At 41.0% G+C, this 19,835-nt stretch overlaps 1 protein-coding gene across 1 annotated transcript; it reads left to right on the top strand.

Moving 5' to 3' along the window:
• Nucleotides 1-272: 272 nt before the first annotated feature.
• fbxo33 (F-box protein 33) lies at nucleotides 273-18,508 on the top strand. The gene is made up of 6 exons (XM_032501255.1): nucleotides 273-845; nucleotides 3,777-3,887; nucleotides 7,010-7,170; nucleotides 7,371-7,579; nucleotides 7,768-8,065; nucleotides 9,338-18,508. Exons 1-6 carry the CDS (start codon nucleotides 412-414, stop codon nucleotides 9,601-9,603), a joined length of 1,479 nt encoding a protein of 492 aa, XP_032357146.1. The 5' UTR covers nucleotides 273-411; the 3' UTR covers nucleotides 9,604-18,508.
• The last annotated feature ends 1,327 nt before the right edge of the window (nucleotides 18,509-19,835 follow it).

Genomic DNA, 19,835 nt, shown 5'->3' on the forward strand with positions numbered 1-19,835 from the left:
AGACACACTGCCCTCCCGTGGAGCACGGCAGTATGGCAAAAATAGCAGCACTTCAGGACTAAACCATTCATTTGACAACGAGGTGATGTAATCACTGATTGCCATAAAACTGGTGAAATTTATACTAAATCCTTAAAATGGTTGAAAACATAAAATCATATTTTTAACAAACACAACTCATGACAAGTGTCCCGGTTTTGTAATGTTTGTGAGAATTGATTGTTCCCCGTGCACTGAAAAAGAGTGGTGCGGTCCAATAGTATTGAAGGCAAAGCTGAAAAAATCGGTATGTTTTCAACGAGAGGAAGAAGCGTTGCTGTATTACGCCGCCACTGCACCGATTTTTAAAAACGGTTGCAACATTTATTTTATACCTGGTTGGTATTCGGCCAGCGGCTTTCTCAGCTCGCCATGGCTCTGTGCGGGGGTGTCGGAGCCATGGCTTTGCCTAGCGAGCTTATTGTCCACATATTTTCCTTTCTGTCCGACCGAGACAAGCTCCGGGCCTCGGCCGTGTGTTCACGATGGAGGGAGTGTCTCTTCTACCCAGCGCTGTGGACCGAGCTTAAATTGCGGATAGGTGGTGGTTGTAACGGCGGCGGCTCCAACTCCGAGGAGACCCCGAGGCTGGAGTTCCTCATGCGTAAATTCGGTTCCTTCGTGGGGGAGCTTCAACTGGAACTCGCACCGGTGGAAGGCTGCCTTAGTCCTCTAAACAACGACCCGTCGTCCACCAGGATGGACCAGCCCGATAGCGACCCGCAGCTCTCCCAGCGATGGAGAGACGCCATGGCCACCTACTTGGACCAGGTGTTGTGTGTGTTCTCCAGCATCCGCAACAACAGGTAAATTTGGACTCCTAAAGCCCATTATACATTTTGTTTTTATTCAACTTCAGGAATTTGCATGATAACCTCTCCTTTTTTGTATCTTCATATTATTTGGTGCATCGCAGTAAGCTAGCAGCTAGCTAGCTCAGTTAACGTTAGCTATAAACAAACCCTGACGGAGTTACGTAACGTTAATAGGGTCATGTCTTTGCGGTGGAGTTAATAGCCGACGTTCTCTTAATATCTCCAAAGACGTTGTTAATATAGCTACGGTAAGAGACAATATTTTATTGCAGTCCTACATGTACAGTCATCAAATAATGATGTTATGTGTAACGTCAAGTCAAACGCTTGTCTGCGTTTCTTTTGTTGCCAGTTCTATTTTCTTTGTTGCATTGGGGTTCATACCAGCAGATACAATACAGCACTGGTGGTGGCTAGAGAACGCTTTGTTGGCTGTGACTTGCTGATATCAGCACTGACACACACAGACATATATACAGTGTATGTCCCATTTAGCTCTGGTATGTCGTCGCATACTGTTGGATGTAATCACATATGTGCTCCAAACATAAAATCCAGCCACTTGGCTAATTTCTTCTATGTAAATTACTGTTCTGTAAAGTGTTTCTTTTAATGTTAAGATTCCTTATTTCATTGCAGAACTTCCCTTTTATTATACCTTCTCCCACATTCTCTATTATTCTCTATAGTGCTTTGTAGTGTTAGCAATAGCACCCATCCAATGCTGTGCAGTACATGTCTTAGTTCTGCTGAGGGGGCTGAAACTATTTTTGTTGTCTCACTTGTTCTCACTGAGCAGTTTTAAATAAAAATAAAAAACCTACTGACGACCTAACCTGTGTCCCAGATCCCTACTCCATACTAATTCTATCTCGGGTTCAAGGTTTTAGTGTATTTATTCTGTAAATGTGACAACATTCACTACATCCAGATAGATAGATAGATAGATAGATAGATAGATAGATAGATAGATAGATAGATGTTTATTGATCCCAAGAAAAATGGGAAATTCCTGTGTTACAGCAGCAAAATCAGTCACAAAGCACAAAATATAAACATAAATGAAATACTAGGAAAAATATACATACATACAATATACATAAAATAATAATACAAATAAAGTAAAAAGAACAAATATTTGAATATGTACAGATTGGGGACAAAAATGTGCAACTGCTCAAATAATGTGCTAAAATGTAATGTTAAATACCCAATGTGCAGTTTCATTATTGCAGTAGTGGGTGTCCAATCTCATCTACCACCCAGTGATGACGTGTTAAAAGTGTTATTGCTTGTGGAATTAATGATTTTCTGTAGCGGTCCGTGCGGCATCGAAGCTGTCGGACCTCTTAGACAAGGAGCTCCTCTGTTGGACCATGTGGTGTGGAGAGGGTTCAGGGTTATCCATGATAGATAACAGTTTGTTCAGTGACCTCCTCTCCACCACAGCTTGTTGTCAGTTTGTGCATTGAACCTGCTTGATTCTTAAATGTGGTGTTAAAGTATGTTAATTTTCTTGTAGATAAAGGCCATGAAGACTAGTATTTAGTATTATGGAACAGCAATTCAGATCTAGTCTGTTAACCAAAAAGGAATTACTGCAGGTCCTGTGCAGTTTCAGTCTGCCATAAACAAACCAGCAATAAAAATGTTGACTGTGCAAGTGGTTATTTTTTTTGCAGTAAAATGTGCCATACTCAGCTAATTGTTATTTTAATCGCCATTTTCTCAATCCAAACCGGTTGACGACTAATAGGACAAATACCAGCTGTCATCTATCTTTTGCTCCCATGTTATCAGATGAGGAAAAGCGAGTTTTTCATTTAGCTAACATTGGTCCACCTCCACTGTCTGGCACTAGTACATGTGTGGAATGAGAATGTATATCTTAGTGTTCTTTTTACTAGCGGTTTCACACACTAAGTAGATGCACATGAGACTGCTGTTGGTTTCACAGCGGAGGCAGTAAAGCTTAGCTCTCAGCTGATTTACAGGAAGTGGGCTTCAGGAAACATAATGCGCGCACACAGTACCTTGTAGGTAGGCCTATGTCATGTGTGGCTGCATGGCACACATGTAGTTGATAATCCTTTTCCACAATTTACATCTGCAATCTTCCAAATATTAAAACTGATGCAATCCTTCTCTTTGGAAGAATGTAATTGGATGCATTGTGACGTCTAAGCCTACCATGCCTGCTTTTCAAAGTATCACATTTTGGCTTATAGTCTGCTGCTTGATTGTTGGCAATCTATTTTGGGGACCAGGATATAATGGGTTCTAGACAGCACTGCAGCAAAGTGCATAGTTGCAATAAATCTGTCCTGATAGGAGACAACCCAACAATATACAGAACCCAGGCTGGATTAAATGGAGGTAAGAGATAACTCCCATTTTTTTATGTTGTTTGGATTAAAAAATGCTCAAACCTTACCCCTGGTCTAGCTACTGATACTTGTTTGAACCCCTTATGCGTTCCATGTGAAAGAACCAGATACACAATTTAAATTAGTAATGACTTCCAATGTTGATAGAGTAAACGGATGAAAAAAAACATTATGTTGAGATTGTTATGTGAATAGGTTTGGTTCTCTGAATCCTGACAAATGGGGTATATTTTTGTTATTGTGACACAGATGTCTCTGTAATGCTAGCACAGCACACTGATGTTTTCCCATTGTTTAATTTTGAAGAAAATAATTGAAGGCAGAACTTTTGCATATTAGTTTTTATTTCATTTCAAAGGTCCGGGTGGGAACTGACTAGAAGAGAATACCTGTTATACCTGTTACCTGTCTGTCAAAACATTCAAAATTATTGCTAAGATGACTTGTTGACATAAATCAAAATAGTATTGTTGAATACTGTTTCTTTTTTTTTCTGTTTCTCTCTCCCTCTCCCTCTCTCCCTCTCTCTCTCTAGAAACCTGCGGAAGCTGAGTCTGTATGGAGACACCGGTGTTCTCCAGCAGGAGGGACTATTGGACAGCTCCCACCTGCACCAAATTCACCAGGGGGATAAAAAGATCAATGAGTAAGCCTCTATTGAATGTCAAAAATGGTTAGATTTAGTATTACTTTTATTGTAATATCTAAACCGACATCTTCATGTCTGACGGCAGAATCCATAGGCAACAAAACAAGATTTTGGCATCGGAAGCGCTCTGGATTCCGTTTGTAGTCCAAGTAGCATTGAGCGGGATTTGGTTGCATGCAAGTAACAGTCCATGTGTAGAGCAAAAGAGACGGAAAGCATTGGTCGGAATGCAATCTCGTAACCCATCGGCTAATGTCTGACAAATTTCTGATTTATCTTTTTATTGGCATTTTTCTTTTTAATTAATCTGCATTCATATGCAGATATGTTTATAAAGACTAGCCTGTTTTTTGGACCTTAGATGTACATTGCTGGGACAAAGCCTGACATGTCCCTCTGTGTAAATGAACAAAGCCAGCAGTGGTAGACCTTCATAGTGGCGCTATTGCAGAATCTTTGTGTGAAAGGTGCTAATGACTGGCATGGAGGTTTGTGTGCGTGTGGGAAAGTATCATTTACAAAATGGCACTGTTGGGACTTTTGGTTGGAATTGGAAACCGTGTGTTGTTTAGTGTTTCAGAAGGATAATATATTTTGCAAATGTGTAGTTTGTCATAATCCAGTCAGCAGGCACACAGCATCTCCAGCATCACGACACACAACATTGACAACACTCACTTTGTGTGTCCAGCTTTCTGTCAACAAACTGTTAATGTATAAATGAATAATGTAGCCAAGGCCAGCTAAGGTGTAGCAGACGCTGTAGATCCGCAGTCTCTGAACAGGGAAGGATGCTTTAGAGACTGAGAATTGCAAATTATGTTTGTTTTTTTATTATATAGATATTGGCTTTAGTAGAGCATTTTTAGAATCTGTCATGACCGAAAGAACGAGATCCAGGGTACAAGCGGCCTAAATTTTTTCCCAGGAGGGTGGCTGGCGTCTCCCTTAGAGATAGGTGAGAAGCTCAGTCATCCGAGAGGAGCTCGGAGTAGAGCCACTGCTCCTTCGCGTCGAAAGGAGCCAGTTGAGGTGGTTCGGCATCTGGTAGGATGCCCTGGGCGCCTCCCTAGGAGGTGTTCCAGGCACGTCCAGCTGGAGGAGGCCTCGGGGAAGACCCGGACTAGGTGAGAGATTATATCTCCAACCTGGCCTGGGAACGCCTCGGATCCCCCAGTCGGGCTGGTTGATGTGGCTCGGGAAAGGGAATTTTGGGGTCCCCTACTGGAGATTTGTTCTGCCGGACCGTTTTTTTTCGGATAGTTTGTGAATGATTGTGGATGTTTTTGAGAATCTGCTGCCCCGCGACCCCTACCGTATAGCTGATGAAGATGGATGGATGGATGGATTTTTAGAATCTGCTGTCAAATCTGAAGATGTTGATGCCACTGCTTTATAATCTTAGAAAATAATCTCAGCATTAATTTATAGACATTTGTTTTTATTTATATATATTTTTTTATTTAACCTTTCATCTGTTCAGGGATTGTTTACTGAGAGGCAGCCTCTCTTTTGCAGGATGCCCTGATCACATTCACAAGTTGCACACATTCATACTGACACTGTCCTATTGGTCATTAAGGAAATAAGACAATCAACTTCTCGCATTTGAGGCGGTTTATTATAGATGGAATATTGATAGCAACTTGTATACAAGGAATAAAACAAAAAGATTACATGACACACATGGATGTGGACCACCCTACTTCACCCTGGGGCTGCGTAGAATGGCCTTGATTGCCTAAATCAGACAGTTTATATACTATACTCCTCAGCTGTAGTCTTCTCCCATTGGTTGGCTGGGGGCAGGTCCGGTGGCCCCCTTGTCCAATGACTTTTTCAGCTTCCCTCTAAAGGAGGAGTGTACCTATAAGTCATGTAACTCTTACATGACTTCTAACATGACCACACTCAACCTATGTCTCTGATCATGTCTCTAGGTATTTTGTACTTTTCCACTGTCCCATACTGTGTAACCTGTCAAAACCAGCTCATCATGTGTTAATAGTAAGGCTAATGATCTAATCACGCTTACACACATATTGCAAAGAGCACCATTGATTATCAACTCAAGCATACCCATGTACATTTGACATGAGCACAGTTACACTTTTTCCTAACCTACACCCACATTTCCTAAAAACATGCATCTTCTTAGTAATGTCATTATCATATTAAGGCACTTTAGGATGTTAATTTTTATTTCTTCACAATACCTGGAAGGTGCCCAGTACAACCACAGTCTGATGGCCACTGAACGGGTTTTGAGGTTAAGGGCTTTGCTCAAGGGCACCTCAGTGGTGGTATGAGAAAAGGGACAAGTGCTTTCCCCACCCAGATTTTATCCTGTTGGTCTAGGGATTGAACCAACCACTTCCCAGTCATAAGCTCTCTTCTCTAACCTTCAGGCCATGATGATGATACAATACGCATATAGTATGTGTCAGGATACTCAATTTGGGTATTTCAACATATACAGCCCATTAATCCAGAGCAGTATACAGATCATTGTCAATTTGGGATGGCTTTTCCCTTTTGAAATCCCAATATTTCTCATTCATAGCAACCAGTGTAGGTTTGTTTTGCAACTCAGTGGTAGTAAGGTGGGTGACATTCATACCTTCTGTCTTCTGCTTTTTAGGACACGTCTGGAGGTTAAAGCACAATCTAGAGGGTTTCAGACTGTTTTCATGAACTGTGCCAAACAATACCAAGTTAAATGTGTTGAAATATAATTAGCCAGATTACCTAAGTATAGTCTGTGTGCTGTTGAGTAAGTGTTCAGGACCACAGCAAAGTTTAATATGGTAGCATGTTCTGTTTGGTTTCATAGGTCTTACATTGTTAAAGCATTACAATGTAAAATGATCTCAGTGCATTGTTTTTTCAGTTGCATATTTTTCTGTGTAAAATTTTTCTGTGTAAATTGAGGCTGTTTTTCCTTCTTCACTTAAGGTTTATTTTTAGGATAAAATTTGTCTTACATTTCATTTGAACTGGCATACACGGCTCCCGTGGTGTCTTAACTTTAATTTAACTTGAAGGAAGCTGTGTTCATGCTGGTATAGTGCATTGACACTAATTCTCTTCCACCCTCTCCTCTCCCCTATGCTCTGCAGAATCCAGCAGTTGTTCATGGAGTTGTTGTCTAACAGCAGGCAGCTGCAGTGGTTGTCCTGTAGTTTCATGCTGGGTCTGGTGACTCCCTGCTCCTTGGCCTGCCTGTCAAATCCTTCCGCCGAGACCCTGCAGCACCTCAGTTTACTGGACCACCAGCTGGGTATGTGTTGGTGTGTTTTGGAAATGTTTGTCTGTCACTCTGTAAATGCAGTAGCAGCTTCAATTAAAAAACAATGGAAATTGGGTTGTATCGGTGTAAATCCTTAACAGTTGAAGCCGTAGATACGACAAAAGTTGTAGTTGTAGTACATGTGAATAGTATGTTTGTACAACTTGTAATCGCTCCTGAATTTCCCTCAGGTCCCCTCATCTCGCCATCAGAGTTGGATCGTCTATCTAATCTTCATTCTCTGGCTCTGGATTTCTCTGATTTGACATCTGAGCTTTGTGGTCTGCTGGCTTCTCCACGCCGAACTCCACTGCATCGCATCTCCCTGCTGCTCAATGGCGCCGCCCTGGAGTTCAAACCATTAGAAGGGACCGCTACAGACGACGATTGGAAGGCACTGGTAATGCAACATGTATCTTTATTACTCAGTCTTGTTGGCCCTCTGCTAGTTATTCCAGGACAACCTCTTGCTTTATTTAATGAAAAAATAAGAGTGTTGAAATACCTTATGTCAATGACATACAGTCAGTCACATTATTTGTCGAGTCTTCATGTGTACATCAGTCAAGTTTACCTGATCCTCCCCAGATTCGTGTTAGTGCCAACCTGCGAGTGTACATCATGGCCCTGGAGGTCAACAGCTCAGAGCTCCTTGGGGTCCTTAAGCCTAGCCTTCCTCTGGAGCGCCTCCACCTCGACAGTTACAGCACACTTGTAACTGACGCCACATTGGAGCTCATTTCCCAGCAGTACAACAGGACACTGACTCACTTCCTGCTCCTGAGGGATGACCCCGACTTCCCTGACCTCAGCATCAATCGGAACGAAGACCCATTGGTCCTCTTGGCGTGGAGATGTACTCAGCTGGCTGTACTGGTGATACATGGTGAGTTCAGCTTGTTGTTTCGGAATGTACAGTGCGTGACTTCAGGTTTGTTCTGATCCGTGCTGGGCCAACCTTATGATGACAAACACAAGTGGTTGTAGTGGTAGTATATAAATTGGTTCAGGCTTGATAGTAGTAATCCGAATGGCTTTTTACTTGCCAATGAAAAAATAGTACTGACGTCAAAAACTACATGTCACTACTACGTTATATTAATTCCAGTTGTGTTGTGAAACCTAGTTTTTACATGCATGTGTGGTTAGCATAAGTGTTCTGCTTTGCTTTCAGGGAATCAAAACAGAAATCAGAAAGAGATGCAACCATGGCTGGCCATAGATAGCCATTATTATATGAAGCTTAACATTTAACCTAAATAAATGGATTTGTTGGCCACTAGAGGGCAACACAAGAAACTGTAAACGCAACACAAAGTTGTTATGGTTGGCAAACAGATGCCTATTTACACATCCCGTAGACACAGAGATAGATAAGAATTCATTTGAAGTTGTGTTCTGGCCACAGGATGGCTTTAAGTCCAATATTCACTCTCCCGATAGCTCTGTTTTGCTCTATACCAATTCCTGAGAACAATTGTGTAGCTTGTTAGCTGCTAAATGCTATGTTCACAATTAATCACTAACTTTGTCTGATGTTTGGTGCTGCTCATGTAGCATACAGTGGGTTTATTTTCACTGAAAACTACTTCCTGCTATGTTTGGAAACAAAGCTGATTTAGAGTGGGTGAACCAAGCGGTGAGGTTGCTAGCAGCAAAAAAATGAGCTGAGGATAAATGCAGAGTTGGCGGTTAGAATCTGTGGGTTTGTCACTATATGAGACTTCTACATCATTACACGTTGTAAAATCCATTTTTAATGTAAAAGGTTCAAATAAAGAAGCTTCAAGGAAGCAAAACATCTAACATGTTCATACATGTTAGAAATGTTGCTTCCTTCCACATTTTTTCAAATACTGCACAGCAAATGGTTGAGATATTGCAATTAATATTGTCAGTGCATTCAAGTGCCATTTAAAGGCATTTTGTTTGTATTGAATTAGGTCAAAGTTCCATCTAGACAACTATATGAGATGAGGAAATGAAAAGCGACAAAAGAGAATCCCATTCCTAATGAGTGTAGATTTGTAACCATTATATCATCATATGGGTCATGGGTTGTACTTTGGGTTGAGTGTAAAGCTGTATAGAATATTCATTATTTATCCTTATTATTGGCAAGATTAGTCCACCCCCCTGAACACATTTCTCTCTGTAGGTTACACAGTTTGGGCCCATAATTTGGTGGCCATCTCTCGGCTGCGTGGCTCCAACCTTCGCGTCCTGACAGTCTCTGAGGAGAGCATCGACTTTGATCCGGACCAGGCAGTGTGCATGGATGGTGACCCAGTCCATAACCTGGTCAAGGAGGTTTCTCTGGGCCTCGCCCGTGTCTGGCACCCTTGCCTGGATTCCAGCCTGGTTTTGTCCGAACCCACCCATCACTTCCACCATGAGCTGCACGCCTTCAGCATGGGCATGTAGGCAGGGATGGCAAGTCCAACACATCACAGCCTAAACTGTGTCAAGACCAGTCCAGACCAACAAAGTCCAAGTCAACTCTAAACCAGGCCAAAGCAGACCTAAGTGAGAAATCTAAACTGGATCTTAAAACAATCTATGAATATCATTTATGTGAGCTGATTGTTTTTATTTTTTGTTTCTTTCACCGGAGTTTTAGCACACAATCACGTCTTACCATTTTCCAAATGATTCGCTGTTTTGCCTCCTGATTATCTAGTTAACTAGTGTCTTGGAAAAACGGATAAAATCTTTGATGTTTTAAATAGATTTTCCATTTAAGAATATCCCTTTAAAACTTGGATATTCTAATATTAACTTGATATTCATTCAGTTAGAAGTCATACCACTCTGTGATTCCTAACCACAGACAAGACATGAGTCATGACCATTTTTTTATTTGTCTGCCAAAATGGGTCACTCATACTCTGCTGCTTCAAATACCCTCTTTTCTGGCATGGCCCAGTCTGGTCTGGTCTTGATTGAAAAGTCTTCAGAGCTTGATGTCTCCCCTTCACCGTAATAACCTCCAGAGCCTCTGTATGATGTAACTTTGATTTCCTGGACTGTTCATCTCTCCCTGCTCTGTGTATAATCTTGTTTTCCTGTGTGGTGGTTCCCTTGCCTGTAAAGGCTTTGTGTGTATTTAAATACAGATATATTATTATTATTATCCTGCTAACCGTGAGAACAGAACAGGACAGGCAGGCAGGGTTGGGTGATGGGCCGGTGGGATTTAGGGTGGGAAATGCTTTACTTGTAAACATGTTTTTTTTTTTTGTGTGTGTGTGTGTTTTGTTTTTTTTAAACCTCTGCTCTGTGTTGGTCTGTCTGTTAGCTCAACTCTAGCAAAGGTTGTAGTTTGTAAACTAACCTATCAATCGCTTCCTGGGTAACACAACCGTAGCTCCTGCTTCTGTTGCTCTGAAAGAGCATCTTGTGCACTTGTCCACTAGTTAGAGAGCCTTGGCAGCAGAGTGGGAATCTCCACTGTAATGTGTCTGACTGTGGCAGGTGCTAATCAGTTGTAATGCTTTGTTCAGCAACAACCATGTCAGTGCTATGGCTCGGATCAATGGTTATATTGAGGATTTTGAGCACCTTACTGATGGTGTAACGGAGAATATTGTTTCCCACCCAGCTCACTTCTTGACTTTTTGGGAAACCTTGCTAGCCTCGTCTTACGACGACATTCAGAGCCAAACTATAAAATGCAGCCTGTCACAATAGAACACCCCCTCCCTAGCTCCATTCTATTTTTATCTGTAGTGAGGTGGTGGTAAATGTTGGCATATTTTTTCTATAATCAGGATATAGGATATAGCTGCTTTTGCTCTCAATTAGAGGTCAAGACTTTCTGACTGGTATCACTGGTTTCAGAGCCCTTTGGTATTTAAAAGTATTTGAGTCAAAGAAAAGAAAAGGAGTATGCGTCATAATTTGAAGGGCTCTGAGATTACAAAACTTACATATAGTTCTGCATTATTCTGAAAAGGAAATGGGGTTTCATTCCATAATGATATATATATATATATATATATATATATATATATATATATATATATCATATAATGATCTTTGTGACTACCTCCAAATTCTTGGTGTGGCCATGCAAACAAAATCAGTATTCTGTAGGCTCGTGTTTTCAGAGGTGGCAAATAACAAACCCAGGTTTTGCTGCCATGCCAGCAATGCAGATTGTTGGTAGGAAGTAGTTTTCTCTCAATAGCGGATTTTGTGTTTTCAAGTAAAACATTTCTCGATAAAGAACAGGGAAAAGAAAATGATGCACTGAATGTAACTAAACTCCCCTTCGGTTGGCCAGTCGGGATTAATGTTTTATATTGAATGGCCTGCTGTATAGCTATTTTTGCCTCAGATATTTGGCAGATGCATATCTTGCCACAACAGTCACGGCTACTGAATAAATGCATTTGGACATGGGTTCCACTGACAGCCAAGACTGGGTACATTTTTGGAGAAGTGGCACCTACAGCACAACAAAACCTTTGGCGTGTTTCTATGACGAAAATATTTACTGTCAGTCTCAGGTAGGCTTTTAACATCACTATGACCAGGACAGCGGTGGTGATAATGTCGAGTACAGCATGTAAAACAATCAATTGGTGTGAGATATTGTTGTCGTTTTTTGTTGTGTTTTTCCTCTTGAGTCACAGTTGCCTTGGAAACAGCCCCTTGTTTTCTGGATACAGTTGTTGTTGTTATTAATAATGTTTATCTTGCCATCTGATAACCTCGCTCCACCTTGGTTGGGGGATCAGTAAACCTAATCATACATTTGTTTTCAAAGATTAAGGTTGATAGACTAAAGAATGGCAAAACAAGTCTGCTCATTGCACATGTTTTCTATCTCCAGTAGATGTTGTTGGAGGACAGAGAGCGGCTGTGGAGTGAAGGAAAATCCATGCTGTCAATGGACCTGCTGGGCCAAAATTTATAAATTAAACAATGTGATTCAGGCTCTGTGGAAGTAAAAGCATGTCAAGGCTCAGGACACTTACCCAGCATTGTTGACCAAATATCTTGTGCTCCACACAAACCTAATTGTGAGTATGACCAGTGGATAAATGGCCCAAGAATGCTTACATCTGATGCTCCTGTGTTGTGACTATGGAATGGTTATTAGTAACATCTGTGGTAGACTGGTGTCTTATTAAGGCATTTCTTGAGCCGAGTTAAGTGTTGGGTTGGGCTTTAGAGCACCTGTAACATGCATCAGTAAATGTTGCAAGCAAGACATTGTTAGGAAAGTTACCCTTCCAAATGGCTTCAGCTCGCTTGTTTTGCACACCATGACGCTTTAGAGGTTGGTGCAATAGCACTGCAGACTGTGAAGGTCCATATCAAGGTCTGTAGTTTACAAGATTGACCTGCAATTTTCCCATGGACTTATATGGATCCTGAGTTACACAGTGTGCCAGCACTTTGCTAGGTTCAGAGGGAATTGGTCCCAGTGGTTCCTAAATGTTTGCTCATCGGTTATGGGACCTTGATGGTTAGGCCTTGGTAATATCTCTAGTCCTTGGTCCATATCTAAGGCTGTCTGTGGCTATATATAGAGCTCCACACTCAAAACACTCCAGAGGGGATAGCCATACCAACATAACACATTCAGACCAAAATATGTTGGTTTTTATCTTATTTTCTTCCTCCCCTCCTCCTAATTGTTCCTCTCGTCTCATTTTTCTAGAGCTAAACTTTGCTCTTTTATGTGAGAGATTTAAGCTGTTCGTATTGTGTGTTGGCATCACCTGATAAGGAGGGGAAAATCACGGCAATCTTCTTGTAATGTAATTTCAAACTAGAGGGTCACCTGAGTGGAGCTAATAGATTTTTACTAACAACTTATTTTAAAAAGCTGATTTTACAAACTCCACCCTCATACACCACAGGTGTTTCCTCCTCTGGTTCCTGTCTTCTCAGGTCCCCACATGCTATGGGCTCCAAACTAGATCTTGACCGGACAAATCATTTTTGCCCAGAATAAAAGGGGATTGGCTGTGGGGGTTTTCTCAAGACTATGGTCAGCTTGAGCGGGAAAAAAATTTCATCTAACTTTTAACATTCCCATTTGGATAATGTATAAAAAAGTGCTGTTCTAATCATAAATTTCACTCCCATAAACTTATGAAAAAGTCTTCCTGTATGGAGGCTCCATTATCAAAAGTTCATGTTTTGACAATTTGCGATTATAGACATATTTCACAATCTCAAAAGTGCAGAGAAAGATGAGGGATTATAAAGACAATATGCGTGAGAGCAGAAATGCACTGCAAAACAATGGCTTTTTTGGGGGATTCTGTTAGGTTTCACCAATAGACACTAAAATGTTAGTGAAGACGGCGTGGATCGAGCTCTGTGTTGCCCTTGCAAGGAGAGAAGAGGTGAGACAAAGTTCTGCCAGTAAGCCAATGCTGATAGGCAAATATCTTTACACTCAACGACAAACATGGTCACTGTACGGCCTAGCGTTTTAAAAACTTGATGGAACAGCGGAACAATGACTTATCCCTGATCTCGTTTTATCATTGCTAATAGCTAAATATTGAGCCATCTTGTGCCTGAAAGCTTCTGGAGTCTTACTGCTTTTCAAACCTCTGCTCTCCCCAAGTTATTCACGTTGTGTTGTTTGTAGTTGTTGCTGTGATTGTTAGTTCACTCCTTAGGGAAGCCGCATTAGAAGCTATAGTAGCTAGGGTTTCCGAAGATGTTTCAGCACACATGCTTTTTATTTTCTCTTGGAGCGTGCCTGTATTTTCTAAGCACGTTTTACATGTAAGCTTTCAAAAGTGTACCCAATAGTAGTTTGTAAATAAGATGGTTTGACTGTGTGTGTGAACAAGTTGTCACTAGTGCAGCCGTCATGTTCTCTGCATGCATGTGTGTGTATTGAGGGGGGGGGGGCTTGCTCATGTTCTGCAGTGTAGTTTTATCACTTCTACTGCAGCAGGAAACCGCAACAGAAAATTCTTTGTTCTCAGGGTACAGTCAGTTTTCAAACAGAGGAGGAGGGAAAGTTACAATAGCTCAGGCCTCTAGCTCACGTATAAGAGTAGTAGGAGTCACTGGATCTGTTCTCCTCCCTTGTTGTGTTTTAAGCTGCCAAAGACCAGAGTGGAACAAACTTAACCCAGACACAAGTCTATCTGAAGTGCCCATGTACACACACACTGGCAGGAGGCTGGTCCAGTATTATTTCCTACTCTACTAATACCTTTCTCCTCCGACATGTCTTCTTTTTCAATTACTCTTGGTGGTTCCACTCCACTCGCACCCTGACTACTACCACGCTTTTGACATACTATGGACCATACTGTTCTGGACCAGGTCAAATGTCAACAGTCTTGTCCTGTGGTTGGCGTGAAAAGAGACCAAAGCAGACCTGCACGCAAACATTTGGCCAATGTTGTGTTAGTGGCTGCACCCTATGTTAAGAAAATGTAGGATTTCACACTAGCTGTGTAGAATGTGTGTTATGGAAGGCGCAGTTGGACATTTATAACCAACATATGTTACTTAGTAAAGGTAAGCAGCGTTGTAGCACGGCTTGTACATTGTGGCCAAATTCCTATCTGTGAATGGCACTCAGGGTCTACACACTGCATGTTGCTGAGGCATCATAGAGCAAAGCAAGGCCTTTCTAGTCCAGCGCAGTGTCCTTCTATAGTGTGACAAAGGCTGAAGCAGAGACTGGCCACTATATTGCTCCCCTACTCTCTTTTTTTCCCCCCATCACCTGTTTCACTGTGAGGAGTGAGTGAATGTAAAACTTAAGGCGAGGAGGACAAGGAGTTTGGTTAAATCTCAGAACACGTCAGGGACTAAACATTCCCCCCGATGCTTCCTGAAGCTACTGTCTGACAGATTGTAGCCTCCCAGCTGGGACACATGCCAGTGTGCCTGATTTGATATGTTGCACGGCAAGCCTGTGGCCAAGGTCAAATTTGATGGGAAGTGTTTAGTCCCAGGCTTTTAGAGCTGTAAAGTGATTTGCTGCTAGAGATCTGCTAGGAACAGGACATTCCACATGGGGGTCGCTAAGGCCATCTGACTTGCAAACAGTTTACTACAAGGCTAAAGTGTCCGCAAGAAAATTAGACTCTATATAAATATAGACTTTATTTAAATTTCTTTCTATTTTTTACTTTGTTGGTCTGTTTTTTGAAGGGACACCAGATTACCAGCTGGTCTGAGCACAGTGGAGGTGCGATACCATTTAGAAGTGGTTATTTAAAGAACTGTGTGTTTCTGCAATGGCAAGTTTTGCTTTCACTTGATGCTTCAGCATCCTGAGGGCATTTTGTGACCTTTTGTGTCCGGTACACAAAAGGTGTGAAAGAAAAACTGTGAAAGAAACTTACACTTTAACTTACACACACTGTGTGCTAAACATAAAGACTAGTTTCTCTTTTCACAAAATAAGTTGGTTTCAGCTATTGAATCAATCTGACAGATTAAAGACCTTCACAATACAGTAAGAGGAAGTTTGTCTGCGTATTTAGTACACACATGAATGCACACAGAAGTGACAGTACATAATCCCTATGGATACACATGGGCACCTTGTGTCTGGGCTGGACTTATTTACACACCATATGCAGAGAGAAGTTTGTGTATGACTATACTACACTGTGTGCACACAGAAAGACGGATCTATGCTCGCAGAGCCTTACTTTTAACGAGTTCTGCCATTAAATGGTTTGAAGGCTCCAGAGGCGAGATGAGGCGTCGGTTATTCAGGAGACCATTACCAGCAGATATGCTGGTACCAGATATGGTCACAGCCAGTTCCATCTGCCCTTTTGACCCATTTGATTTGTTTTTGTTTAAGTTTGCTCTTAATATGCATTCTTAGAGAAATCCTGGAAGAAATCTGGAACCCTGTGGCCTGATGGGTAATTGAATCCATATAGCAGCCCTCTAATGTACTCCATCTGAGACAGTTGGGCTTGACAGCTTATTAAAACTGTTGTGATCGCAGTGCTATAGATATACAGGGATTTGAGTACATCTGTCCTACCAGGCCCCATATACATTACAAAGAGTTGGGTGCTAACACTCGATAACCAAAAGTAATACCATTGATATGGACAGATGTGTGAACGACCAGCGTGTGTTATTTTAGTACCAAAGCAGCCAACTGTGTCAGATCTGCATCAGTCTAAACCGGCTTACAGCCACAGGCAGACACGCATCCGACATTAGTTTCATTTCCACTTAGATCATTACTCAGACTCTATGCCAGCTTGAGAGTTTGTGATCTTGACTTTCTGGATGTTTGCAATGTTGTGAAAGTATACTTAAAATAGGTGTAGAAAAGAGGTAGTAAGATGCTTCTTGGCCTAAAACATGTTTTTGAAAGGATTACCATTAAGAGACAGGGTTTCCTCATCACAATGTGAGATTTCAGATGCTTCCTGTTTGTTTTATGTTTTTACCTAAATGCTATGACCATGGACTACTACCAGACATTGAATGGGCTCACATAGGGCTGGACTGTGAAGAATCTCATTAAAACCCTGACAAATGTTTCTGTAACTTAGGAGAAAACACTGGATGTGCATTGCACTGATATCAAATCAGTCCTGTGTAACAGATGTAGGTAGATGTGAATAAGGCTAGATAAATTGTCAGGAAAGAGGAGGTACACACAGAGTAAAGGTCATTAGCCACACTGAGATTCTTAGAGAAAGTTGGGATTCCCCAGGTTTCCATTTCAGCCATAGCTGAAGACAAATTTTCCAGCCAGCTTGTAATGATGATCTTAGCATAAGGGTGATATTAACGGGAATTATTTTACACTTTCGCCACATTGTATTTCTAGAGAAGAAATTAAAAAAAATAAAAAATAGCACTGAAAGCATAACCTGGCCAAACTCTGTCAGTAGCTGTGGTGCATACCCCGGACGTTGGTGTAGTGCCTGGCTATATCAAGGAACTGATAGATATTCATGCTCAGTGTCAGCCAACTATCTTCATTAAGATCTCAGCTCCCGTGGCTCTGAGGTTTCTGGCTGCTAAACAAAGTCTTTCTTGTCAAGTCTGGAGAGCCAAACTTCCTAATTAGCCAGGCAGGCAGGCAGGCCTGCTGTCCATTCCAGCCGCACAACTATGCAAGAGGAATGCATATAATCCACACTCTTCTCTATTTTTTTTTTCTTCAGTTTTTACGTTTTAGTTTTTCTTTTTCTCACTGCCACGCAGTAGTAATGAAGACGTAAACTAATAAGAACTTGCAATGACAATACTTGGCCTTATGATGATTTATGAAATCTTATCATTTAGTTTTAAGATCTTTTGATTCTGTTCAGCCAGCCCAGCGACAGCAGCGGTGACGGCGGGCTCACTCTTGGTCTCTGTGAGACTGGCTAGATGGCCCCAGTTTTATCGTGGTACGAATGTTGTGCATTTGTTTAAAATCAGGACAGTTTGCAATAACAGCAGTCTTACTAGTGGCCACAAAGGGGCACGAGCAGTGCTGACAGCGCCCGGCTACGTCTTAAGAAAACCATAGAGGAAGAAATATAAACTATATAAATAGATATATAAACTCACACAGTGCATATTTGTATTAGGTATCAACAATGCATTAAAATGGTATAATCTTATGCAACACATGTCCGGGTTCAATTTATGAACATGAAGTATATTATAAAATCACACAGACTTTGTAAATCAGAAGCTATGTTGTTGTGTGTTTTTTGCGAAAATGGGTTTACCATCCTTAATGTTGAATATTCTGAGCGTTATGTTCCTGTGTGATTGTGTTTGGTAAAGTGAGCACATAGCAGTGGGTTTTGCCTTCTTTCTGTAACCAGATGTAACGCAAAACACAGCTGGACAGCTGGAATTCAAATGACATGTACAATATTTTAATTACATTTCATTTGATTCTTAAACCCTTTATTATCTGGTCTGTACATGTGAGTGAAGGCATGGATTAAGACTTGTTCTAACCAGCAAAGAAAAGTTCCACTCCGAAAACGTACCTGTATTTGTCCATATATAAGAACCTTTTAGTTGAGAACATGGCTTAATCTACATTTGTGAAACTGCTCTTTTAAATTAAAGACTAAAATAATATAAACCTCTGATTTGAAACTTGTCCAGCTGATTTTCATTTTAGTGTGCAGGGAAAGAGTCCTCTCCAGCTGCGAGGACAGCTTTTATCATAGAGAACAGTGTTGATCCATGGTTCTGTTGTGGAGAAAAGGGAGGGTACGTTCCAAACCTCCATGTTAACCCTCTGGCATACACTTGAGGGGTCAACCTGCCGAATGTCGATTTGAATTAATGTTGAATGAATGCTTCTCTTCTTTTAGTCAGTGAATAAAAACATGAAAAAGTTGTTTGCTTCCATTGTCTTGTTGCCCTCCTGTTTTCAGCTTCAGCAGCATGCTGGGTATATACCATAGACTGTATATTAATAATATACACAGATACTATTATTTAACCTCCTGGGGTTTGAAAAAAAATGTCAGTTTTTTTAAGCATTGAAAATGTACAATACATAAACAGTATATGTATGTATGTATGTATGTATAGTTAGAGAAAACAGAATATGAGTTCTTCTCATACAATTCTTGACACTCCAGAAAGGTGTGGTAACACATCCCATTCCCGGCACTTCAGGGCTTTTCCCTTTAAGTAAGAGAGCAACATAAAACACAAAGTATGCAAATAAGATTTTAACCACTGTCACCATGACAACACAGTATTGGGAAATACAGGGGAAATTGCTGGTTAGTGATGAGCAGAGAGAGAGGAGGTCAGTGGAAGAGAGAGATAGTGAAAGACTGAGGCAGAGCACACCGATGGCTACAGATCAGGATGAATGACGCTTTTCTCTCTGTCCTAACTTTTAATCAATAAAAATATAAGACCTGATACAAATAATTAAGATTTAGAAAAGTAACATTAGTAGGAAATTTTGAGAGAAACCGCAACATATTACAGTACTCACCCGCTCTATGGAGTTACCTTATCCAGCCATTCGGTGCTCAAGTGGAGGATTTAGAATTTGAGCAATGATCACAGGTTTTGTTCAGGAAAGAGAAACCTGAAGGCCATAGATAAGAATAACTATGGTGCAGCCAAAAGCCACCCCAACAAATTTAAATATTAAATAAATTAAATTTTTGCCTACGTCATTTTGCAGACACAACAGAAAGGAGGCTCACTGCTCATTTTAGTTTGTTACCTGCTTTGTTTAGAGCTCAGACAAAGAGCTTGTTCCCATCTGGGTAATGAGATTATCATGCTGGTTTTATGCAATAAAGATGAAACAGTAGGCTACGTTCTTGTGGGTCCCACAGTTACCATGTATATATATAATGCAATATAGGTATCATATCTCAATACAGGCAAACAGTCATACATTATGAGTTGACTGACTGCTATAGTACATGTTATGGCATTACAATTCCTGGGGATCTTGTGACTCATAGACCATACCTAAAAACTTCTGGAAAGGCTCATAGTTAAAGATCTCCTATATTACTATTTTGCATCGAAGCATTTTCAGTGCTTTAATAACATCAAATGATAGCTGATTTGCATCCCTTTAGTCGTTATCACGTTTTGTTGTCAGAAAACATTTTGAAACAAACAGGTTTTTTTTAATTGCATGTGGGTGTGAAGATTCTAAATGCAAGTAGCAACAGGCTGGTACAGTA

The sequence above is a fragment of the Etheostoma spectabile genome, chromosome 20, assembly GCF_008692095.1.
Source record: "Etheostoma spectabile isolate EspeVRDwgs_2016 chromosome 20, UIUC_Espe_1.0, whole genome shotgun sequence".
In the NCBI taxonomy this organism is placed as follows: domain Eukaryota; kingdom Metazoa; phylum Chordata; class Actinopteri; order Perciformes; family Percidae; genus Etheostoma; species Etheostoma spectabile.

Coding starts and splice junctions, on each gene's coding strand:
- fbxo33 (XM_032501255.1), top strand. CDS start 412: ATGGCTCTGTGCGGGGGTGTCGGAGCCATGGCTTTGCCTAGCGAGCTT. Junction 846..3,776: donor TCCAGCATCCGCAACAACAG/GTAAATTTGGAC, acceptor CTCTCTCTCTAG/AAACCTGCGGAAGCTGAGTC. Junction 7,580..7,767: donor ACGACGATTGGAAGGCACTG/GTAATGCAACAT, acceptor GATCCTCCCCAG/ATTCGTGTTAGTGCCAACCT.